This window comes from Canis lupus, chromosome 25 (assembly GCF_048164855.1).
Source record: "Canis lupus baileyi chromosome 25, mCanLup2.hap1, whole genome shotgun sequence".
Classification (NCBI taxonomy): Eukaryota; Metazoa; Chordata; class Mammalia; order Carnivora; family Canidae; genus Canis; species Canis lupus.
In genome coordinates, this window is record NC_132862.1 from 39,127,486 (window position 1) to 39,152,555 (window position 25,070).

A 25,070-nucleotide genomic window follows, 5' to 3' on the forward strand; every position below is an offset into this window, starting at 1 on the left:
GGGATAAAGAGGCTCTCTATACTCTCTTTGCAACTTTTCTGTAGATCTGAAACTGTTCTAAAACTAAGAATATTTACATATACATACGTGTATGTGTGTGTGTGTGTGTGAGTGTGTGTATTTGGGACTTCTCCGAAGCTTCCAGGTCTTTCTATCCAAAATTCCAAACAGAAACTTTCTCTTCCTCTAGGCTTACTGCTCCTGGTTGCTGAATGTTCTGATACCTGCACGTTAGCTGGTGGCTTACAGCCTCCAGGTCCCCAGAAAGTAGTCACCGTATGACACACCAAGCCTGCCTCCCGCCCTCCATGTGGGAGCGCAGCCATTGCCCAAGAGTCTTACGTGGCTTAGGTCAGTCACTCAGTTTTAAGTTTTAAGGCATTAACTGTGTCTTCAGGTTTCCTGAGGTCTCAGCAGCATGACTCTGCTGAACCCTGGCCCCACATCTTCCTCAGCTGCCCCTTAGATGGTATCACTCAGGTTCCCAAATAAGTCTCATGTGTTCTCACCTCTGCTCACGCCAGCCCTCCCTCCTGGAAGACAGTCTTGGCCACCTAGGCCTGCTGCTTCCCCATCAAGATGTCCTCAGTCTCCCCCTAAGGGAACACAATCCCATGAGCTTTGAAGGTGTTCTCTCCAGTGCCCTTCCCTCTCATAGGTGTGCTGGGGTCAGGTCTCACTAGACCACAAGCTCCTTCAGTGCCTGGCTGCTTCTCAGTCCTTCTAGTCCCCTGCTCTATCCACATCTCGGTCACGATAGTGAGTAATGATAAATCGGTGAACAAAGCATCAATCAATCAATCAACAAATATTTATCCAATAAATGAGAGGATTACTTCAATGGGACAGAATCTCAAACTCCCACGAAAATCCTCTCTCTCTCTCTCTCCGGTCCTCTTTACTTCAACAAGCCTCCTCTCCCATCTGGCTTTTCATTCAGATCCAACTTCTACTGTCTCACCACCATAGGCAGAAACTGCCAAGAACAGTAACTTGTCCAGAGAAAATGCTGAGAAAGACCCATGAGGGCATGTGATGAATACTGCAGTGAGACTGAGGACAAATCCATGTGAAGTCTTTTGAAAATGAGAGTTTATGAAAAAGCCATGAGTCACTGTCCTTGCCCCACAAAAAAAATCCAGTTTGACACTCCCATCTTTGCTGAGCGCACAGGTAACCCAGTCCCTCACGGCTTATGCCAGTTTCAGGGAACATGAACACCTGGCAGGGCCCCCACTTGGGCCCTGGTCATCTCCTCGACCACCACCGAAAGCATGACTTGCTAAGGGCACCCACGCCAAGATGAACACTCCAGTGAGTCACACCATAAACCTGACTGGAGGGCTAGGCCCAGAAATCTTTTTTTTTTTTTTTTCTTCAGGCCCAGAAATCTTACACTAAAACACACCTGGAGTTATGGGAAATGTCTTTTAATCCCAAAGGAGGATTGAAAACAAATCAAAACGTAATGCCACTTAGGGGCACCTGGTTGCTCTGGACCCTATGCCAAGTTTGCAAAACTAGTTCTAGTTAGAAACTGAGGAAGTATTTACATATATTCAGCTCCACTATCGGAAACGCTTGAACAAAACCTGCACAAAGATATGACAATAAGGAACAGTGCGTGTGTGTACGTGTGTGCGCACGTGCAGGTAGCACTGCATCCCACCCCTCAGGTGGAAAGGGCCCTGTTTGCCTTGGACAGATCCCACTTCAAAGAAAAAATCTTCTCATGGCAAACAAACTGGGTGGTCTTGGCGAGGCCCCCTCTTTCCTTCTGTAATATGACCTGACTGGTCAAACTTTTTTTCAAGGACAAAATACTCATTATGATTTCTCTAACCAACTGCCTTAGGAAGCCCAGAAGAGGCAGAGTGGATCATTCTCCACACCTGGTTTCTGAGGCTGGCCTCAGACTTTCAGTAGTCACACCTGCACTTTGGTGGGGTTGGAGGTAGGCAGCAGTAGGACAACAGGGGCAGGGGAAGGAGGGGTACTTGCTCTCCTGCTTCCTTTTCATTGTCCCTCTGGAAAACAATGCCCGTTTTTGTTACTTTGGTGAACCTGTGCTCAAGGAGATGCTACAACATTCTTCCGGAAGGGGCAGGTGGCATTACAGAAAGAATGACAGAGCAAGGAGTAGGAGGCCCTGGCTCTGCCACCTGTGCCACTCAGGGCCTGGTCTACATGCGGTGGGTGTCGGAGTCCCCGGAGGGAATTCTATATGTGTGCATCTGTCTCAGTCCCCCATCCTGCCAGGAGAGTCTCTGGCACACTTCTGCCGAGAAGTCCTGGATTAGTGGCAGGCAGTGGACTCTGGATCTAACTCTGGTCTGCCACCTAGGTGCTGTTTGACACTAAGCACTTTCCTTGGCTTCCCCGAACCAGGGTTGAAAGGGGAGGATTAAATGAGGTAATGCATGTACAGCCCTCTGAAAACCACGATGTGGCATAGCCAGCCAGATTCTGTAAGGAAAAGGACAACAATAAACCTTGAGAAAGACAAAAGACGACAGAAGGGCGATTCCTGGCACTTGGTGGCTGTCTGTTGTGTCCCTTTAAGATCTGAGGAGGTGGCTGGGCAGGAGGGAGCAGGGCAATTTAAGGACACAGGTTCTGGTTTCTGTGGGTCTGTGAGAGTGCCCTGTAGTGGAGGGACGATGGATAAATTTACCTTCCCCACACCCATACATGCCTCCCAGAGCTCTGCTAGGATGAGGCAGGAATGGTAATTTGAATTACCTCCACGGGAAGGAGGTATTCATGGAGCAGACCAGAGAGGAAGGGGATTTTACCTCTTTACTTCCTTCAGAAAGATATGCCAGAAAATAAGTCTTCAGAAGGATATTTTAAGTTTTTTAAGATTTTATTTATTTATTTGACAGAGAGAGAGAGAGAGAGAGCACACAAACAGGGGAACAGTGGGCAGAGAGAAAGGGAGTAGCAGATTCCCCCTTCAGCAGGAAGCCAGATGCGGGGCTCGATCCCAGAACCCTGGGATCATGACCTGAGCCGAAGGCAAAAGCTTCACTGATGGAACCACCCAGAAGTCCCTTATTTTATCTTTTGTAAAAGGTACCAAGCTTGGGAGACCTGTAGGCACCCAGGTGGCACCCAGAAGTCAGTAACAGACCCAATAGCAAGGATGTGAGTTTCCCCTACCAACATTTTCTGGGCCCCAAGATACCAGTCACGTTTTAAGAAAGCCTCAGAAGTGGAGATAAGGGCCTCTATGTTCACGCAGGCTTCAACATTTAAAAACAAGTCAGGCCACCCAGACCTGTGGGCTTGGGCCTCACCCATCTCCATGGTAACCCTGGCTCACCGCTGACTGCCAAGCCTTGGACAGGCTGATTCACTGTCAGGAGGCTGGGCCAGGCACTCACTGCAAGCACAAACAGGAACCCAGTCCCTACCACCTCTTCTGATCCTCTCCTGGCACGCTCCTCTGCCACCTCCAAATGAAGGCAGACGCTGTCATCTTTGGAAGGACGAAGGCACCCATCAGTGAGCAGCGGCTAGAGTCCTCCTGCACCCAGGCCCACTGTGCGGAGACACCACAAAAGCCAAACCCTGCTCTGCTGAGCAGGAAATACTGCCATGACTTTGCTTTCACTAAGGATCACTAGTAAAATGTTACTTCCCAGCAGAATTTAAAGATATCAGCAAGGGTTTGTTATTAACTTTAGTTTTATTAGAGGCAAGTAGAAAAACCCCAGAGGAGACCGACAGTCTTGGAGACTAAGTCTCTCCAGGAGTAGGATCATCCTAGAAGTCATCTCAGCCCTCTTGACAGCTTCTGCTCTGAGGCTTTTACCAAGCCACCCATCTGGGGACAGTGCTCAGATCTCCAGAAGCTGGGCCACTGGGAAACTTGTTTCTAGACCAGCAGATCACACCATGTGGTCCCGGGCCAGCTGCTGCAGTAGCACCTGAGAATTCATTGGACATAAAAATTTACAATCCCTGTCCTAGACTTAACTGAACTAGGAACGAGTGGGGTGCGGCCCAGCAATCCTCCCCAGATGATTCTAATGCCTGCTCACGTTTTGAGAACCAATGCTCTAGGCCTTGATGTAAACACTGAACTATCGAGAAGGCATAGAGAACCTTTCTCTGGTGGGGAGTTCTGAACCCAGAGGCTAGCTTTCTAAACGCCAGGGCTAAAGGGCAGGAAGCCATGGAGGGAGGGTGGGGTGGGGGAAGCGATCTGGCTGGGCTCAGCTCCCCACAGGGAAGAATTTCTCCATTCCAATTTACACCGCAATTTAGAGTGTGGGCTCAGCAGTCCCCCCTGGTGCTGTAGAGCCACAGGACCACCCCCAGACTGCTACAAAAGGACAGCTAAGGGGGAAGATACAGGACAGGTCCACGGAAGGAAGCAACAGGTATGAAAGAGATCATGGCTGGACAACTCCAAGTTGAACCCTGTCAGCCTGGGAATGCATAGTAGACGGGTCAAGTTAGAACCTGTGTTTGGCTTCCAAGTAAGGTTTCGCACAGGCTCAGCCCTGTGAACTCTCCTCCCCAAGAAGCCCAAATGCCTTCCACAGCCTCTGCAGCAGGGAACTCTTGGTAAAAACTTCCTCCAGATTTCTGCAACCTGCGTTTTCTCTAGGCTGGGCTGCCATTATGTACAAGCGGATTCTTCTCCTCAGCCAACCCTAAATTTTAGGGGGAAGAATTTTTTTAAAAGAATACATGCAGAGGCTGATGGGTAATGGCATTGTAGGTGAGTGTTGGGTTGACCTCTGGCAGGCTTTTCTGTCCGTGAGCAACTCCTTCAGAGGCTAGAGAAAGGATAATCAATAATGTAATCCCAGGAGCTGTTGTTCCCCATGAGAATCAATCCATGCATGTCCCACATTACAGGAAGTGACTGGCCTACACCATCTCATTTAATCCCCTCGTCACCTTTATTTTATAGATGAAACAGGTTCCAGGAGGTTAAGTAACAACTCTCTCAGAAAGACACAGCCAGCAAGAGGCAGCGCTCACACTGAGTCAGACCACATAAGACATCTCAGAGCTACTATCCCTCCTGACACTGTGCTCCCTCCCTGCCCAGCTGGTGAATGGGAAGACTGGAAACCCCTGAGAACTTTCCTTGGGGCATAAGAAGGGCCTCTGGACGTGCTGAATTTGGCAAGATGCTCTGCCTGAAACCTTAACCTGCCTGCTGCAGTGATGTGATTCTAGACCCAGGGCACTAGCTCCAGTCTAGGGGAAGGCGAAGGGGGATGGAGCACACTGCCACTCACTTCTCCTTGGGGTTCCTTCTCTCTCCTTCCCCTCCCCCTCTGTTGAGGGTGGGAGAGGTGGTGGTTTCAAGCCCCCCCATCACCAGGTAACAGGGAAAATGCTCCCTTCAGGGACAGCTCTGCCTTCTTTTTTCCTTCCTGCACAGTGTCTACACAGAAGCCACGGTGACTTGGGCTCAGCCCCACTCGAGGTATCAAGAAAGTTCTTGATCTACCTCTTTTTGGGAAGCATGGACAGTGAACAGGAGAGGTGTTGAGGCCACCCTTCCTGGTTTAGAGGCAGAGATTTCTTCTCCCATGGCTACTGTTAAACTCCCAGTTCAACTCCACGAAGGGGGGGCCTCTGCCAAATGGCACCAAGGCTGGGGCCACATGCAGCTAAGGGCAAAGCTGGTCCCCCTCCTCACCCACCTCTCCCACACAGCAGGAATCTCTGAAATGGGCATTTTGTGGACAGGTGGAAAGATGAGTTCTCTAATTCACCTTCTGAAAGGGATGGAGCTTCATGGTAACATTTCAGCCAGGAACAATCCTGTGTGATGCAACGGAAGCAAGGAGACATGGGGGAATGTGAGTGTTTAGGACACTTCAATCCCTGAAATGTTCTGAGAGGCAGTAGTAACAGTAACTAACAGCCATAACCGCCGAAAGGAACGTCTGAGCTCTTGCTCTGAGCCAGGCACTGTGATATGCTTGATATTAAATATGCCATCATTGGGGCACCTGGGGGGCTCAGTCAGTTAAGCCTCTGCCTTAGGCTCAGGTCATGATCTCAGGGTCCTGGGATTGAACCCGGCACTGGGATCCCTGCTCAGTGGGGAGCCTGCTTCCCCACCCCACATGCTCTCTTTCTCATAAATAATCTTAAAAAATGCCATAATTTTTAACAACCCAATGACTTTGGTGGTATTACCTTCACTGATCAGATAAGGAAAGTGAGGCATAAGCAGAGTCAACATTTGCTGCCTCCCCCAGGAATCTGCATTTAGGACAAGTCAACTCCTCCCATCCCCAACCACCACCTGGGTCATCATAAAGCACCCTGCCACCATGTGCTGCTCTTCTACCATACGTCAGGGTGGACCCTCCAGGAGGTCAACAGCAAACCCAACCATCCCTGAGAAGCCAGGCCCCTGGGCAGGCACACTTCTGCCTCCTGCGACCACTTACTGCCCTCAATACTGAGAAAATGATGACACCTATCCCATCCCCTATACAATTCAATATTAAAAAAAAATCAGAATCATAAAATAAATATGAAGAAGTTAAAAAAAGTGCTGGTCTTTCCCATGAAGCTTGGGCATACCTGCATTGCTAATGTCCTGAGCACCTGCTTAGGTTGCCTGCTGACCTTGCAGAGATTCACTTTCTGGGGATTCTGTGTACTTTGGGGGGGGGGTGTCGGGGGAGGGGCTCCAGGGTGGAGGGGTTCAACAGCTATAGCATATGAGTGCCATCAGTTTGCTAAGCGTGGCTCTTTGGGGCCAACATGTATTCCAGCCTGGCCTCAGGCTGGTGTACGGCTAAGAGGGGAACCTGCTCTATAGGAGCAACAGTGGGATTTCCCAGGGAGAAGAGGAATATGAGGGAGCTAGATTTCTTTTTTTTTTTTTTTTGAGCTAGATTTCTATGGTAAGGTCCTGCTGCCCCTTCTGAATCTAAGAGGGCTGGCTGAACTGAAATAGTTATGATCATCTCTTGAAATAGTTATGATCATCCCAGTTGGAGATGAGGAAATGGTCTCAGAGAGGTAAAATAACTTACCCAAGGTCACAGAGCAGGTATGGAGCAACTTAGCCATCAGCTCTCTCCTTCTGTCACATGCATAGCACTGGCCACACAGAGGTCAGTTATTTGACTGCCTGTCACATTCTTGGTGGAAGGGAGCTAGCGAGGTCCCCTCTCTGGGGTGTGGCAAGGGATGAAGGGCCTTATAAGCTTTTTTTCAGCACACCTTTATGGTAATGAGGCCGCGACCTGGTCTGAACAAGTTCAAGAGTTGAGAAATCCTCCCTTCCAAAGACAAAGTCAGCATCATTTAAAAACCAGAGCCCTTATTCTGACCAAGAGAGGAGAAAAGTTTTAGCTAATATGGTATGTTAGAATTAAGTAGTTTGGGGATGAAGGATCCAGAGGGAGGGCCTCTGCCCAAGATAACCTCTTTCTAAACAAGAAAACTCATTGCAAGTTTCCATGGCCTGCTTGCCAGACATGGAGCACACATCAGCCAGCCCATAAATCTGTTTTCTGCTGAAAACAGGCATTTTGATCTTAACCAAAATCATCTGATGTGGGGGATTGTTTTGGGGATGTTTTCCTTTAAATTCCAGAATACCACACATTTGTTTTCCATTGTGTATGCCTAAGATGCCTGGCGATTACAAACACACACACACACACACACACACACACACACACACACGCTTTCTCTATCTCTTTTGTTTATACACTTTAGCCATGTGGACCAGCTAGCTTTCATTCCATCTGTGGGATTGGTTACCACTTGCTTGCATGGCCCTGAGTGGTGGGAGATGCCCCTTTGTTTATATCTTTTAAGCAATGCCATGTGGTGTGTGGATTGGCAGTGTTCGCAATAGGCACAGCCAGCACGGCTCAGTTCAATGGCCCTCCTTCCCCATCATGGGGTGTTCTGAGCACAAAGCCAGGGGAGGGGCAAGAGCTGAGGTCTCCCAACTGCTGTGTCCAACCTATAATCTATCGTATCCCTTTGCCATGATCTCTGTCTTCATTTCAGGTCTCTTAATTATAGCTGCCATTTGCACAAGGCGGGTTTCAACTTATATGCAGATTTTGGGGATAAATTTAGTACAGTCCTGTAAATGTGTTTTCTCTTATGATTTTCTTAATAACATTTTTATTTCTCTGGATTGCTTTATTGTAAAAATGTAGCATATAATACAGTATACAGAGTATGTGTTAATTGACAGTTTATGTTATTGGTAAGGCTTCTGGTCAACAGTAGGCTATCAGTAGTTAAGTTTTTGGGAAGTCAGAAGTTATAAAGAGATTTTTGAGTGAGTGGGGATTGGTGCACTGTTCGAGGGTTAACTGTGTGCTCCTGGGCAGCCAGCACTTTGATACTTGCTATGTCCCACACCCTGCCTGCAGCATTTCACTTGTACTCTTTTTCACAATAGACCCACAAAGTAGGCAATATTTACTTCCATCTTTTAGATGGGAAGACTTGGACACAGCAGCAGCTCATCTGAGATCACGTAGCAAATAAACAGCTGAGCAAGAACTTGAACCCCGGACAGTATGATTGCAAAGCCCAGTTTCTCTCTGCTAAACTGTCTTTTTGATCAGTGTCGTTAATTTCAGAGTCAGAATTTTGTACTTTTGTCCTGTCTCCTTCCCGGCCATATCTGATCTCATTTCAAAACTGTACCTTCTATTCTTAAAGGTCCCAGGAGAGCCCACCTGGAATAGCAGAGGGCTCTACCTTCTCAGGTTGGGAAGGCACCTGCAATGGCCACCTGGCCTGGAGGTGTAACCTGACCCTGGTCTCTCTCTGAGCCCAGCTGCATGACAGACAGAGTTGAGAGAGTTGAGAGAGAGACAGACAGACAGACAGAGATAGACTGAAAATGCATTTCTTCCTGCTGGCCTCTGGCCCAAGAACCTCATCCACACCCTTGCTGCATTGGCCAGAAAGTCAGTGTGGACACAAGCACTGCTCTGGGAAACAGATTTCCCAGAGTAACTTAACATATCTTCTTCTCATCCCATCTTAGCTACTGGTGCAAGTCTGGCTGCCCAATGGCCACCGTCCTCGTGTCCCCTGTAGGAATGGCCCCAAGGGGAAGGCCAGAACCTCTGCCCTTTCCCCATAGCACCATCCTGCCAGTGAAGGGCATGACCATAAGCCTGTGTTAGAGCCCCGGCTATGGAGTCCTGGGAGCCACCTGCCCCCAGAGGATAATGCCAGCTTCTCATACTAACAGGTGGGCCCTCCTCAGCACTAGGAGAGGAGCTAATTTGTTTGAAATAAGCTTTCTAGGTCTCTTAGGGATTATCTGTCTTAGGGAGTCAGAGCTATAATATGGTGGGAGTGGGGAAAGTAGGACCAGAAGATGGCCTGAGAGGTGTTCACTGGAGCCTGGAATACACACTGAACATAATAGTAACATGATTAAGCTTTGAAGGCTGACTTTCCTAACAGAGCCAGCAAAAGTCACTGTTTCAGCATCCCTGTACAATGCCCGGCATGTGGACTGAACAAGAAGGACCTTTAAAACCCAGATTTCTGGGGCACCTGGGTGGCTTAGTCTGTTAAGAGGCCTGCATCCGGCTCCCAGTAGGGATCCTGCTTATCCCTCCCAGAGCTCTCTCACTGGCTCTCCCTCTCTCTCAAATAAATAAATTCAGATCTTCAAAAACAAAAACCAAAAAACCCAGATATCTGATTTTTCTCCAAATCAATAGTCCTCATACCTCTCTACCCAGGGATCTTTGCTAGGATCAAATGAATCCAGGCCCCTCTCCATCAGAGGGCTTCACCTACCCCTGCTACTCAATCAAACTGAATATCATCTCCTCAGGAGCCCAAATCCCTAAACAATCCACACCTCCCCCCTCCCTTTCTAAAGTTCTCAAGGGGAAGGCCAGGAGAGGTTGGCTGATTTTAGCCTCTATTTGGTAGGGAAAGAGGCGGAGGGAAAGTCAGAACTCAGTTATTCCTAAACAAAAACAAATCACCCAAGCTATGGGAAAACCCTAACCCAAGAAGCAAAACTTAGCTAGAAGCTCATAAAGTCAGATTCTTCATGTGGACTGGAAATACAGAACACTCATTAAATTAATCGAGAGTCAAAGCCACTCCTTGGGCAATGATTAAGCTGAGAGTCAGAGCAAGTATGGGTGGGGAGGCTAGCTCTCCAGGCTAGGCTGCTCTTGATCATCAGGGAACTTAGCTTTTCTCAAATCACCCCCAGTCTCTGGGTAGTGGCGAGGCAACCCACTGCTCATGGCTGAAACATGGGATTCAGAACAGAGAAGAGGCTGCCTGGAGACCAAGAGAGAAAAACTAATATGAGGTGTTCATTGGCCTTCAGAAAAAAGCCAAAAAAAAAAAAAAAAAAGGCATATCATTTTTCTGGAGGCAGGTCTTTACTGATTTTGTAGAATTCCCTTAAAAAGTAAGTTAAGGTCCATGAGTCTAGGACGATGGCACACAGTACTTAAAAACCTATTCAGAACTAAGTACTTTTTCGGGGTGGTGGAGGTGGTTGGGGCAGTAGAGGAGGGGAGCTGGAATTACCGGATAGATGTAATTATTATAAAATTATCTCATCTGGAGACAGGATACTGCTTTCCACAGCTGCATGCCATCACTTGATGGAAAATGAAAATGTCCCGGGACCAGCATTACTTTTTCCACAGAATGCAACAGGCAAGTGATCTGCAGTCAGACTTCAAAACCATAAATTAAAAAAAAAAAAAAAAAAAAGTATTGTTGAGATTAGCCCTTCTGGTCTCCTGATTTCCATCTGTCCATTGCAGAGGACATTTCCGAGGAGTTGAGAACATGGGGCCAACAGGCTCTTACCCAGAGTTTCAAAACCCTGGAACAAGGAAGTATGGAAGAGATGGAAAAGACTGCTTCTGCACCTCTGTGGTGGAAAAGACCTGCGGGGGGGGGGGGGGGCAACAGCAGTCCCACTGACCCCCCCCCACCTGGAGAGTGGGGAACGCAGAACAAAAGCACGCACCTCCTCAAACATCACTCTTTTCCTGGCTGAACGGACACAGGTCTGTTGAGAATCCTCCTTGTCTACCAACGGGACAACAGGCCACAGAAGTCACGATAACCCATGGCCTCAGGTCCCTTATCCTGACCCACAGCCAGGTGCACCCATACCCAGGAAAGAACAGTTAAGGCTCCTGTTTTCTAGAAGAAAAGGTGCTTTTGCAGGTTCATAGTGTAACTATGAAATTCCAAACGGTGCGACCCAAAGCCACACCTCCTTATAAAATTGAATCGTACCGGAAAACAAACACACAAGTCAAACATGGGACACACAGCTCTGTGTCTAACAGAGAAGATTCACATCTAATACAGAAGGGTGTGCGGAGGCCGACTGAGGTCTGAAGCCACAGACCGACTCATTTAGCTGAGTTGGGTGCTCTGGCAAGGAAGGCCCTCCGTGGGGCTGCTTACTAAAGTGGTTCAAATGCCAGGGCCTCTTCCTTTGAGTACAGAAGAGTAAGGTCCAGAATGGTGCCATGGGCCACTCTGAAAGGAAAGGGGTAGAGTGAGGAACCCCACTCCCCACAAAATCAGGAGTCAGAGCTTTGTTGTTGACAACCATTACAGAACAAAGTGAGGGGCAAGCCATCAAGATTCTGGGGAGGGGAGCAGTCCTATTTTCCTTAGCAGATGTAGACACCTGGCCTCGCCTCACCCCACCTGTCCCCAGACCTGCCGGCCTCAGTACAAACACGGCCAGCTTTACCAGGGCTCCTGCTGTCTGTGTGCTAAAGGTGGAGAGCCATTTTAGGCAACAGTCCCAACTGCTGGCTCAGCCCAACCACCAAGGCCAAGAGCTTCTGGAGAAAGCAGCCCCTGCCACTTCCCTGGGGACATCCTCTGCCCTGACCCCAGAGCCTGAGGTCTTGGGGTCTCTCTGCGCTGTGGCTTATTTTCATAAGTGGGGCTGCCCACTGTCAAAACGTGGTACCACACATAAAATGGAGAGGGTGTCCTGAAGTGGGAATCCCGGAGGTAGGGTGGGGATCATGAGGCTGGCAGCGATTCAGGAAGAGGAGCAAAGGAAGGGGTAGGAGGATGTGTGTGGAGTGTGGATTCCTGCCTACATCCCTGGTTTCAATTTCTACCCTCCTCTGGGAAGTGCTCCCACCCTCCCCACTGCCTAAATGTACTTCCAGCTGTGGAGTAACATCGGCCACAGCTGGAAGTTTATGGTGTCTGGGGCGAGGCTACTGTGCCAAGGGCATCACACACACTCTGTCATTTAACCCACAGCAGCTCCATGGGGTAGACACCAGCTCCAGCCTGGTGATGGGGAGGCTGCATCCAGAGCAGCCCCACCCAGGGCGACAGAGGGAAATGTGAAGTTCACAGGAGAGAGACCAAGAATCAGGCCCCGGAGGTAAAGGCCCAATGATGCCAGGCTCTGAGGACAAGTCTTGGTAACAACCCCTGTGCATTCCCATCTCCTGACTCAGATTTTGGATTGTGTGGCAAAGTCCCGAAAGGGACGGTTTGCGACCATTTGTTTCAACCCGTTGGTTTTACAGATCAGCAAACTGAGGTCTGGAGCACACAAACCACCTCCCCAAGGTGTTCAAGTGACAAGAGGACAGAGGTAGACCAATACTCAGGTTCTTGTCCAGATTTCCACTGTGTTTTTTGGGAGCGGGGGCGTGGGCAGTGGAGTAGGTAGGGAGGTCTAGAAGAAAATACAGAAACAACGGAGAGCCAGGAAGTTAGAGTTGTGGGGATGTTGGATGAATAGACTGGTTGCTGGTCTGGCTGTGAGCATCAGAGGCCCTACTTGGGGAGGCCAGAGAGGGTAGGTTTAGCTGTCACCCAGGGTCCCATAGGGCTGAGGCCAGGGCTGGGGCAGAGGTATACCATCTTTCCATCCTGATCATCCCACTACCACTGAGGTAGGCTTCTTCTCTCTGGGTCCTGCTAGGCCACCCATCTCAGCATCCTTTGTTCATGAGCCACTGGCCTCACAACTCCTGTTTTTCAAGGCCCACATCAGATCCCAAATGCCAAGTGTATAAATTCCTGGTCTTGGGAGAAAAAGGTAACTGGTGCCATCATAACAATCCAACCAGGTTCCCTTTAAAGATATTTTTGAGAGCTAAAAAAAAAAAAAAAAAAAAAAAAGATATTTTTGAGAGCTTGTTTCTACCCAGCTGACCATGGCAGCAGGCTGGAGGGGAAGTACACTGGACTTTAAGCTAGTAAGACCTCCCTTCAAACTTCTGATGCTATCCTGCCACATGTCCCTGGATAAGTCACTTTACCTCTCTGGCGACTAGTTTCCTGGTCATCAGTACCATGGGGATAATGCTTCTAGCTCTGGCTTGTATCATGGGACTTGGAAAAGGCCTTTGCAGACTGTAAAACGCTGCACAAGTGGATCCTTATCTCCTTTATTCTATCATTTCTACAAGGACCTTGACACAGGACTACTGAACAATCGTTACTTCAGAAAAACGTAGCTTCCTTCCCCAACACCAGCCCATTACCAGGTCCCCTTGTTGATTTCATGATGTAGACCGAAGAGGGCGGGACTCAAGTGTGGTTCGGTCTCTGTGATTCTGGGCCCCTCTTTGGTTCTCCGTTTCCTCACTGTGGATACGAGGGGCGGACTGGATGATCACTAAAGTCATTCCTAATTCTGGACCCAAACATTTCCAGATTCAGTCATGTCCGTTTTAGATGACATAGCTGACCAGCAGCCCCTAGCCCAGGCAGGGGTAGCTTTGAGTATGGGTGGGGTGGTAGGCTGGAGACAATAAAAGACTGAGCAGACACCAGAGGAGCCCTGGAACTTCCCAACAGACTGTTGCCTGTGCCACAGGGCAGATGGGGGTGGAGGGTTGGGTATGAGGGCCTATGGGAGTCTGTGGTTCCTTCCCTGCCTGAAAGCCTGATGCAGCCTAGGCAGATAGATGAGGACGATGCAACAGACTGGTGGGTGAGATTGTGCTGGGGAGGAGAGAGGAAGAAGACTCCCCAAAGGACAGGGGTGGGGTGGGGCTTATCCGCCTTCTCACATTCTTTTCTGGTGCCAGAGGTTGGTGAGGGGAGGAAGCCAAGCCTGGGAGTGAGCTGGCTGGCTGGCTGCTTGTGGGAACACCAGGAGGAAAGAATGCCCACCGCTGAGGCAAGGTAGGGGTGGGTGGGTTCCTTAAAACAGGCCAAGTGTTGGGCAGGGGCACGTCTATGTGCCATCCTCACTAGAACATGTGTTGTGTATGGTGACTCTTGCAAGGGCAGGTCAGTCTCTTACTGGCAGCTCCTGAGAGAGAATTAAAATCTCAAGAGGTTTGCTCCGAGGTTCCTGGGGACCCCAGTGACCAGCGCCAGGGGAGCAAGTACCGTATAGTTTTTGTTACAAGGCTCTGGTGGCATGCCCGTTTCTAGAGCCATCTCCCTGGTGGCATAGGGGCTGGGCTGCCATTCCAAACTCCCTGACTGCAGAGGAACAAACACTGTCCATCTGTGTGCAGGGGATGTGGCCCTCAGACTCAGGACACACAGGTCCCCTGTTCCTTGCTTCTTTCTGTCTCAGGGTGGTCTCTTAATCCCCCCAAGAGAAGGCGCCGAGGGGGCATCCCCTTTGGCACTGCCTCCATCAGACTTTGCATTTGCAGAGAGGGGTGAGCACGGCCAGCAGTGGGAGTCGGGCAGCTCCCGGCCTGGCCTGGCGTCCTCTCCGGGGGAACCGCCACTCTCCCAGGCCGCGCCTAGCCACTGGGTGGGCTGGCCTGGGGGTGTCCGCGAGGCGGGAGGGCCCGGGCTGCCAGGGGGCCGAGGGCACCTGATCTTCCCCCGGAAATGGAGAAACACAGGACTGAAAGCGCCAACGGGCAGCTGCCTCGCCTCTCCCCAACTCTGAGCTCTCTCCGCTTCAGATACTTATCGCCTTTGGGGGAAAAAAAAAAAAATCCAGACAAGCTAGTCTTTCAGGTAGTTTCGAGGGAGTTCCGACTTTCCCACGGCGGCTCAGAACCCGGCCTGCAAGCACCTCCTCGACCGTCGAGGGGGTCCCCGACTCTCACTCAGGTCGGGGTCCCAGGCCTCGGTCCTGCAGACGTGCCATCAGCTCTGGGCTGAACCCTCCCCGCCAGCGCCCGCATCGCCCCCTCGCGGGACCCCACCAGGTCTCGAGCCGTCCTGCCCCCCCCCCCCCCCGAGGGGCTCCGCTTCTCCCGCCGCCTTCCCCCGCCTGCACTCGGAGGGGCTGGGAGGCGAGGGGCAGCCGCGGGCCGCAGCGCAGAGCCTCAGCGAGACGGGGTCCGCGCCCCCCCCCCGCCCCGCGCCCCCGCCCGCCCCGCCCGGCCCGGCCCCGGGGAGGGCGCAGCTGCGGCCGCGGCGCCCCGTGTCCCCCGCTCGGCGTCCCCCGGCGCGGCCAGGTCCCCGACGGACAGGTGGCGCCGAGGAGCGCGCCGGCCGCTCGCCCTCACTCACCCAGAAGACGAAGTTAAAGCCGAAGAGCAGGTATTTGATGCACTTGGTGCCTCCTTTGACCGGCATGGCGCGGGCGGGCTGGCTGGGCCGGGCGGGCTGGGCCGGGCTGGCGTGGGACCGGGACGCGCGGCCGGGACGAGCGGCACCACACTCGGGGCCGAGGCGGCGGCGGCGGCGGCTGCGGGCGGGCCTCGGGGCTGCACTTTTAAAAAGTGCCCTCCTCGCTGCGCGCGCCCGCCGCGGTGCGCATGTGCCGCGGACCCCGCCCCCGGCCGGCCCGGCCCGGCCCCACCTGCCCCGCCCCGGCCCCCAGGCCGCTCCCGCCCGGCTTCCGGGGCTCCCGACTCCCGCCCGGCCCCCCCCCGCCCCGCCGGCCCGGCCCCCCACCCCCTCCGCCCCCCCACCCCCCCCGCCGGCCGACCCCTCCTCCCAGCCGCCCCGGGATCGCTCCGGGCTCCCCTCCCCCCGCCTTCACCTAAGAGCTCTGGGGCGCCTCGCCCTTCGGTGCGGGCCTTGCGGATTCTGGGCTTCCCGCCCGAGCCCCCCACGTTGGGAGCCCTCCCTCGGGGTCACTGGGGTCCAGTCCCCCCACTCAAGGCAGGCTGGCCGCGGGATGGGGACCCCGTGCTCCGAGCTGCCCGTGAAGGGACGCCGCCTGGCCTTGTCCCTCCCTGAGGCGGCTCCTTGCAAACTTGCTTGGCGGAGCCCACCCTTGCTCGCACGTCGTGCGGGGGAGCAGGAATCAGAAGCTGGCAGTCCAGGTGGGAAGAGGGGTTGGAGGCTTGTAGGAGTAATTTTTCAAATGTGATTACCCAACAGTAACAGGGCTGGGAGTGTCGGGTGGTCCTGGAGAGCTCCGGGGCCTTGGGGTGTGCGTGCCCGGAGGGGAGAGAGCGTTTGTAGCCGGGCTCCTGCTCTTGCCTCTACTCCATAGCACCCTCCCTCTTGCCCCTTGGCCTCCGATGCTGAGCTCTACACCTCTGGATGCTGAGTTCTGAGCTCGGCTCTCCTCAGCTCAACAACTTTCTGTAACTCCCCAGTGTTCAATGACCCAAGGCGAAACTGCCCATCTTGCATTCTGTCCTTTGTCTTGTGTCCGTGCCCAGCACCGCTCTACCTGGACCACGCCGCCCTCCTCAGCTCCCCGACTCTGACTCTGCGTGGCCTAGCCCTCGCTGTGGCATGTGGTGTGTGCCCTCTGGCTGCCTGGCCCTACCCTCTTCAGTTGTAGAAACTATGAGGCTCCTCAAACATTCCTTTCCTGTTTCTCACCAAAGGATGAAACGATTCCCTCTTCTTTTGAAGTCCCCAAGCCCCTTTGTATCTTTTTTTTTTCAAAATGAAGTTTCCTTTACAAAAGCAAGAAACATCAGAAAATACCAAGAAGCAAAAAAAGAACATAACTCAAATTTCACCCACCAGAAATGGAGGGTGTCGCACTTTGTGGCTCTTATATTAATGCTTATGACCACTCTCGGTTGTCTCATTGATTCATTCAAAAACATTGTTCAGCATCTGTTCATAAGGGGCATCATTAGGGGCAGGAGCTGGGTGTCCACTGGTGGAGGGATTCAGGCAGCCAGACAATGGGAGAGAGTACTGTTCGGGGTCACAGAGATAGAGCTGGGGCTGAGGGAGCTCAAAGGAGGGGCCTCTGGCACAGGTTGGAAAGTGATGCTGCTGAGCCAAAGGAAAAGTCGCTTCACAGGAGAATCTTGGGCAAAGCTTGGGGCTGGAGCTCATAGTTGGGGGAGATCCGTGGGAAGTAGAGGTGGAGACCCAGCTGATGACATGACGGGGAGCCTCCCCTCGCACACTTTGCACTCTGAGGTCTGGGGCCCCTGAGGGGTTCAGGTAGGGAGCGAGTTCCATCTGCTGTGTGATTTAGGTTGATGGCTACCTGTATTTTAGGTAGTTGCGTGGGGGGAGGGCAGGAGGTGCAGGCGGCAAGCCCCTTGGATAAGGATGATTGTTTGTCTGTTGAGACCTTGGCACAGAGCTTTGAGGGATTACATGGAAGGTGACAGGTGTCACGTGATGTCAGGGGCCCTACAACTGAGTAGTGTGAGGGGAGCATGGGACACAAAAGGTGAGGTGAGGACATGTGGAGAGTAGTTAGGAGGCTCTAAAATGGGTCAGGTGAGAGACAGAGTGAAGAGGATGGGGTGAGGGGGTGTAGGCTAGAGAGTGCAGCCAAACCAGAAGAGAGGACAGTGTGTGTGTCTGTGTGTGTGTGTGTGTGTGTGTGTGTGGGCAGGGGTTGGTGGGGAGGAGAGATCCCAGCCAGAACAGCAGGAGCTGGATTCTGGGGAACTCCATTCACGTGTTCTAATGCTTCTTGGGAGCCTACTGTGATGAGTAAGGAGAAGCAGAGAGACCAGGGTTCCCCTCCGTGTTGCATAATACCAAGAGTGGCCAAGTGGAGGAATTTTGGTAGTGCTTTGTCACTCACCCTAATCTAGTGTCCACTGAGGATGGTGGGGGCAGGCAGCGTGTGGGAGTGGTAGAAAAATCAGACAATGTCCCATTGTGCTGCTCTCAGGCAGAGGCCGCCTATCTAGAATCTAAGGAAAGAGGATTTTATCTTTTTATATTCTTCTCTCCTCTACTCCTCCCACCCTGCCCTTTCACCAACATAGGTGAGAGGAGTTCAGTAAATATTTAAGCTTATGATAGAAACTACTTCTTAGGGTAATGTGCATATTGAATGAGGTAATCCACTGAGACGGCTTAGTACAGTGCCTGACACACAAGTGTGCTAGAAATGTTAGCTATTGTTACTATTACTGTTCCTATTTATACTCCAGAAATAATGGAGGGGGCTATAGTTAAATTCCAAATTACAAGCAATCAAGGGAGTCCCTATAATGTGAGTGTGGAGATCTGAATTCTTGATCCGACCCATGGGTTTATTTTGGACAAGTCGCTTCCTCTCTCTGGGCATCAAGCTCCTCACCTGTAGAACGAGCATTTTGGATTAGGAGATGGCAGGGTCCCGTCCATTCTGACGATCTATGGTGCCTCTGAGCCAAAGTGTGTTTATTACAGGCAGTTAGTTCTACAGACAACCAGGAAGGGGAGAGATGGAAAAAATATGGTTTGCTTTAGCTGGAAGGGGAAAATCTGGGTAAGCCCCTGAGTCAGAGATCACATGGAGGCAGAGAGGGCTTCCAGACTTTGTGGTGCTGGGAGTGGGGAACGGTCCCTCCCTTCCCTCAGGGCATCCTGTTTCTGGAAAAACCCGGATTCAGGCTGCGGGTCCACTTTGGCTTTTGTGCGCCCCCTGGTGGTAAGATTTGAACCGTCGGGGGCCAGGCGGGCTAATGCCACACCCATCTCCCCGGGAGTGCTCATCCCTCTAGCCGCGGGAGGCAACCGCAGGACCCGCACTCTCACTGGCCCCCAACGCCCTCCTGGCCACCCCACCAGGGGTCATTCTGGGGGTTCGCTTTCTCCCTGCTCCTGCTGCTGCAGCATTTTACCCTGCCGACCATCCCTTCTTTCTAGACAGTTCTCCCTCCGCCTTCCCAGTGCTGTACCATGTTGGTTCACTCCCTTCACTTCTAGAAACTTCTTCCCTGCTTCTCTTACTAAGTTCAAATGCCGTCCCTTCATGAAGCCTTCCTTGAACGCCCCGGTCTTTTCCTCCGTGGATTACCTTGTTTGCATCTCCCTCACGTGTGACTCTTGACTTTCCTCATGTTCTCTTGTGTGTTCTCCTTTTGGTGGTGAGCTCCTCTAAGGTATACTTCACCTGATGAACTTCTGTGTTCTCCGAAGCAGCCAATCCCTTGCTGGCGGGTCAGCGCCCCCCCTCCCCGACCCGCTCCCCAAAACCTGTGTGGAAAAACTGGAGGAGTGGGCCTTCCTCAAGCTTTGCTCCCTGCCATGTGCTCTCCTCTCAGCTCTCCGTGGGCACTCCCTCCCTCTCATCATTTCTCTTTGGAGCTGCCTCTCTCTAAACTCATCGTGTTATCCGAGGGCCTATTAGGCATTTCTCCTTTAATGGCCCTTCACATCCCAATCCCCCAAATGTGTGAGGATGTGTCACCTTGTACACCAGAGGGCATTTCATGCATGTGGTCAAGTTAAGGATTGTGAGATAGAGGGGTTATCCTGGATTATGCAGGTGGGGCAGGTGTGATCCTGGGAGTCCTTATGAGAAGAGACAGGTAGGTCAGAGGTAGAGAAGGAAATGTGAAGGTAGAAGCAGAGGTCTGAGTGATATGCGGCCATGTGCCAAGGAATGCAGGCAGCTGCTTCCAGAAGCTGGCAGCAACAAGGAACCTGATTTTCTCCTAAAGCTACCTGAAAGAACAACTCATTTAAAGATTTTATTTATTTGACTAGAGAGAGAGAGAAAGAGAGAGAGAGAGTATGAAAACTAGCACAAGCAGAGGGAGCAGCAGAGGGAGAGGGAGAAGCAGGCTCCCTCCAAGCAGGGAGCCCAAAGTGGGGCTCAATCCCAGGACCTGGGGATCATGACCTGAGCTGAAGGCAGATGCTTAACTGGCTGAGCCCCCAGGTGCCCCAGAACAACTCATTTTAGACTTCAGGCCTTCAGGACTGTAAAATAATGTGTTATGTTAAGCCACTAAATGTGTGGTAACTTGTTACAGAAGCAATTGGAATTTCAAAATAAATATCCAGATCAGAGTTCATGACTTTGAGGGCCTCTCTGCTCCAGAAGCCATGCTTTTCACCCACTAGCTCCAAAATTCACATCACCTGTGACCGCTTCTCCCTCCAATCCCATACCTGCTTCACGAATGTGAAGTATCTCTTGTACCACTCCTGGCCGTGACTGCAGAGTTGTCCAATTTAGAGATAAGGAAACAAGCATAAGGCAGGAGATAGTGACTTACAGCCAAAGATCAAGGCTTCAGGTCTTCTGCTTCCAGCTCCCAGTGGGTTTCTCAGCCTTCATTCCTCCCCCCCTGTAGGCCAGGCCCTCAGAACTCTTCCTAAGCCCAAACAACTGTCCTACCCTTGTCCTGACCCCCTGTCTTCACTTGTCCACTCTGCACACATCGCTCCACCCATTGCCTTGCACTGTCTCTGGGCTTGGGCTGCCCTGGGTTGCTCTACTCCAGCCGTACCTTTCCACTGCATTAAACACGAATAGTCAACGTGGGATCACCCACGTATAGTGGGCAGTTCATGAGGATGCCATGGGGCGCTGGATGAGAAGAGAGAGGTTGCAGGCCAGAGCACGCCATTCTAAAAACCCTTTGTGGGAGCGCCTGGGTGGTTCAGTTGGCTCTGGTTGTGCGTGATCTTAGGGTCCTGGGATCGAGCCCTGCTTTGGGAATCCCTGCTCAGCAGGGAGTCTGCTTCTCCCTCTCTCACTGCCCCTCCACCCTGCTTGTGTGCATGCTCTCTCTCAAATAAATAAATAAAATCATAAATAAATAAATAAATAAATAAATAAATATTAAAAACCCTTTCTGAATGAATCTTTCTGCAAGCTCCCTTTCTGTGACAGCCACCCCTGCCTTTGTCCCCTGCCCCAGCTTCTTCCTCCCTTTGTGTCCAAGCCTTCTGTCCCTATGGAATGGTGGAGCCCTCACTTGGCATTTCCAGTTTGTATACTCTAATTCCACTCCCGCAGCTCAGTAAAGCGTCAAGTATTTCTCAGGATCTGTCCTGTTTAGAGACTAGGGAGTGGGAAGGAGTTGGAGGTAATGAATATTTAATATATTTTTGTCTTACTCCTAAAGCTTTGCTTTCTTCTTTCCTGCTCATGTTTCCTGCTCCCAAACCTCCCAACTCCCTTTGCATTTACACCATTTTCCTTAGCACTTTCATCTTCTAACACAGGGGAGACTTTTCCCATCTATGGTCTGCTTCCTCCTGCTGGAATTTAAACTCTACTGGAGTGGGTGGTTTGGACTGCCCTGTTTGCAGATGTGTCCCATGTTACTTGAACAGTGCCTGACACACAGTAGGTGCTTGATAAATATGTATCGATTGAACGTATGCAAAGCTAATGCTCCAGTTCTAAAATCATCACAAAAGCCCTCTTGTCTTAACTGATGGATATTTACACATCTGGGGTACTGTGTGTGCTCCTGCATCTACGCATCTATGTCTAATTTCCCACTTCCACCATCCTCAGCCCCAGCTCCCAGCTCCAGGCCCAGGCCCATCTTCCTCTCCTCCCCTGGATGCTGCTGATTGGGCTTTGAGGACAGTGGGGCCCCCCCATTCCCTGGTACCCTTGGTCACCTCAGTCTGCTCTCCCCCCTTCCTGTACTCTTGTAGAGATTTCTTTCTGGGGCAGCCCTGGTGGCGCAGTGGTTTAGCGCCGCCTGCAGCCCAGGGCGTGATCCTGGAGACCCTGGATCGAGTCCCACGTCAGGCTCTCTGTATGATGCCTGCTTCTCCCTCTGCCTGTGTCTCTGCCTCTCTCTCTCTCTGTCTCTATGAATAAATAAATAAAATCTTAAAAAAAAAGAGATTTCTTTCTGAATCATCCACTAGACTATTCAAACATTGTCCTGCATGATCATATCACACTTCATGCATCTTAAAAAAATAAAAATCTCCCCAACGAGATTATCAGCTCCTGTGGTACCCACTGTAGGTATTCCAGGGATACTCAGTGAAAAAATAGTCCAAAGAATAACACTTGGGTGGGCACATATGATGTGCCAGGGGTTCTTCTACCTGCTATATAAACTCATTTAGCTCACAGATGAGCTATCATAAGGTTGATAGTCTTACGATTTTTATTTTACAAACAGGTAAACTGAGGCACGAGTTGGTTAATTAACTTGCTAGGAAGCAGCAGAGGCAGGATTTGAACTCAGGCAGCCCAGCTCCAGGGTACATGTGCTAACCTGCCTCTCCACAGGAGAGGAGGGTGAAGGGGCTGCATGTGATGCCTCATGGTGGCCTCATCTTGAACGTGCCTCATGCCTCAGAGCAAGCTGACTCTCTGCATCTTAGGGGATGACCACAGGTGGTATTTGCACCTTGGCCTGTCTTTCTGAACCTCCCTTGCCACAGCTGTGGAGCTAGGAGACTTACTGCTTTTTCTCTACCATACTGAGCGGGGATGGCTGCTGACTTCTGTTCTGAGTGGTAGTTCTAGATTCAGGAGGAGGATCAGAGGCTGGACACAGGCTCTTCCTGGAGTGGCAGTGTATGTGTGTGTGTGTGTGTGTGTGTAAGACATGGGACCTTAGTACGTGGGTTCAGGCAGGTATGGACAGGTGAATTATAGTTAAGGTGAACCTGGCAGTAAGAAGCTTTCACAAGTGTCCACCTGAGAAGGGTTCAGAGCGGGAGAATGTTGCCACAGAGCCACTGCCTGCAGACTGTAAAGTCTGGATACCACTGCATGATATAGGAGGCCCCCCAGCAATCTGGCTGTGTTGATGTCTCTCACCCATTTCCCTACTTCCAGTACCTTATACGCTCTAGCCATTTTGCCCTACTTTTCTTTTTTTTCCTTTCTCTTTCTTAATAGCTTTTTTTTTTTTTTTAAATTCCAGAGTGTCTTTGAGTTTACAGATAATTTGCCAAAATAGTACAGCTTCCCCCTAATATTAACCTCTTACATGACCATGGTATATTTGTCAAAACGAAGACCTTAATATGAGTATAGCACTATTAACTGAACTGCAGATTTTATTCTGATCTCACCAATTTTTCCACTAATGTCCATTTCCTGTTCCAGTATCCAGTCCAAGATCCCACAATGATTTAGTGTTTTGCATTCCTTTTAATTCTCTGAATTTGCTTGCCTCCTTCCTGTCCAGTTGCCTTTGACCCTGTCATTCATTTCCTTTGTCTCCGATAACTTTCCTATTCATGGCAAACTCTTATTCATCCTGCAGCAATCCCTCTGTTGAGTCAGAAATAATGTGGGGAACTGGGGAGGAGTGGGATTTGGAGATCTGGCTGTTGAGCAATATTAACTGGGGAAATTGCCACTCTTCCTTCCACATCCAGGATCTCATTTGACTCTCAGTTGGATTTTATGGGTCCTTTATGTAAATGCACACAAATGCTAAAATATATTACTACCCACTCTCCTGCCCCCCCCAGCTGTGGTTCCTCAAAGTCCACAGGCAAGTTTCATAGGACAGTGCAGGTGGCTGGTGGCCAGGGAGGACCTGAACTCATTTATCTGAGTTCCAGTTTCATTTGGCTGTGTCTATGCTTCATGCTTTGCCTGTCTCCACAGTTGCCCAGTCTGGGTATGCTTTGGTACAACACTTGGCTGAGTTTGGTGGATGGTGGACTTCCTGTGGTTTCTCACCACCATGCATATTTAGAATGATTGTATCATCTTTGGCTTCAGGGGCTTTCCTCAGGTTACTCCAGGCTAGAGTGTAGTTGGTGTCCCTCCACCCCCACCTCTACCGAGCAAGGAAGGAAACCCACCAGAACGCCAGACTCCTGGGTTCCCTGACTCCATCTACCACCTGGAACTTTGGGGGTCCTTTGCCGCCCCCAACCATCTCCTTTACCCTTGTGTCCCCACTGCTTGAGCTAACTCCACAGAGCACTAGGTTGGTATTTCCCTCTACATTTTACTTTAGATGATTTAACATCTAAAATTTAACATTTACATGATTGAAAAAAATAAAAATACAAAAGAGTAGAGAGGGAGAAGTGTCCCTGCTGGAAATTGTTCTAGATTAAGATTAAGGAGTCATACTGGGACACCTCGGTGGGTTCAGCGGTTGAGTGTCTGCCTTCGGCCCAGGTCATGATCCCGGGGTCCTGGAATCGATGAGTCTGGTGTTGGGCTCCCCGCAGGGAGCCTGCTTCTCCCTGGGCCTATGTCTCTGCCTCTCTTTCTGTGTCTCTCATGAATAAATAAATAAAAATCTAAAAAACAAATCCTTTGATTAAAAAGAAAAAGATTAAGGAATCATATCAACCAAGGGCAACATGTGGACCTGGTTGGAATCCTCCTTCAATCAGATCAATTACTAAAAAAAAAAAAAAAGAAAAAAAAGAAAAAAAAAGAAAAAGAAAATAATTTGTAGGCGATTGGGGATATTTATTGACTAAGGAAATATTGGTATTAAGGAAATATTGTTAATTTTTTTAGGAGGATGATGGTGTTGCAGTATATTTTTGAAAAATCCTCTCTCTTATTAGAGATTCATCCTGAAAAATTTTAAGGCTAGAATAATCTGGTGTCTAGGGCTTGCTTTAAACACCTCAGCAGCCCCTTCCCCAAAAGTGAGGGAAAGCAAATGATGTAAGAATGGGAAAATGGTGGTAATTGTTAATGGACGGTGATGGGCATATGGGTTCATTATAGTTCTCTCCATACTCTAGTGTATGTTTGAACACTTCCATAATGACAAAATACATCTCCATCTGACCACTCCATCCCCTTTCATTCTAGTCCTTCCCCAATAACCACTACTGGTTTTTATGGCTTTTTTTTTTAATGCAAATAGTGATATGTATTATTACTCACTCCCTTTCCCCACCATTTTTTGGCACCTTGCTATTGGAGCATTTGCCTTTTCCCATCTTTTTTTTTTTTTTTAGATTATCTATTTATTTATTTATTTATTCATGAGAGACACAGAGAGAGGCAGAGACACAGAAAGAGGGAGAAGCAGACTCCTCACAGGGAGCCT

General features: G+C 50.4%; 1 protein-coding gene and 2 long non-coding RNA genes across 7 annotated transcripts in view; 1 reads left to right on the plus strand and 2 right to left on the minus strand.

Moving 5' to 3' along the window:
• The window catches only part of CD9 (CD9 molecule), a 31,914-nt gene extending 16,281 nt beyond the window's left edge, over positions 1–15,633 (minus strand). Inside the window, exon 1 of the mRNA XM_072799263.1 lies at positions 15,457–15,633. Coding sequence (XP_072655364.1) covers positions 15,457–15,522 — 66 coding nt within the window. The 5' untranslated portion in view covers positions 15,523–15,633. The remainder of the gene's footprint in view (positions 1–15,456) is intronic.
• Positions 2,639–10,806, minus strand: LOC140617590 (uncharacterized). Of its 2 annotated transcripts, none has more exons than XR_012017781.1 (3): positions 7,026–10,806; positions 5,673–5,793; positions 2,639–4,790 (listed from the first exon to the last, which is right to left on the minus strand). It is a non-coding gene; the product is annotated as an uncharacterized lncRNA (long non-coding RNA). The 2 variants fall into 2 exon arrangements; XR_012017780.1 differs by lacking the exon at positions 7,026–10,806 and adding an exon at positions 6,568–6,724 and having other exon boundaries at positions 5,745–5,793.
• LOC140617593 (uncharacterized) overlaps positions 14,053–25,070 on the plus strand; it is a 50,964-nt gene continuing 39,946 nt past the window's right edge. For all 4 annotated transcript variants that reach the window (XR_012017783.1, XR_012017782.1, XR_012017784.1 and 1 more), the window contains exon 1: positions 14,053–14,154. This is a non-coding gene — a long non-coding RNA (uncharacterized lncRNA). The remainder of the gene's footprint in view (positions 14,155–25,070) is intronic.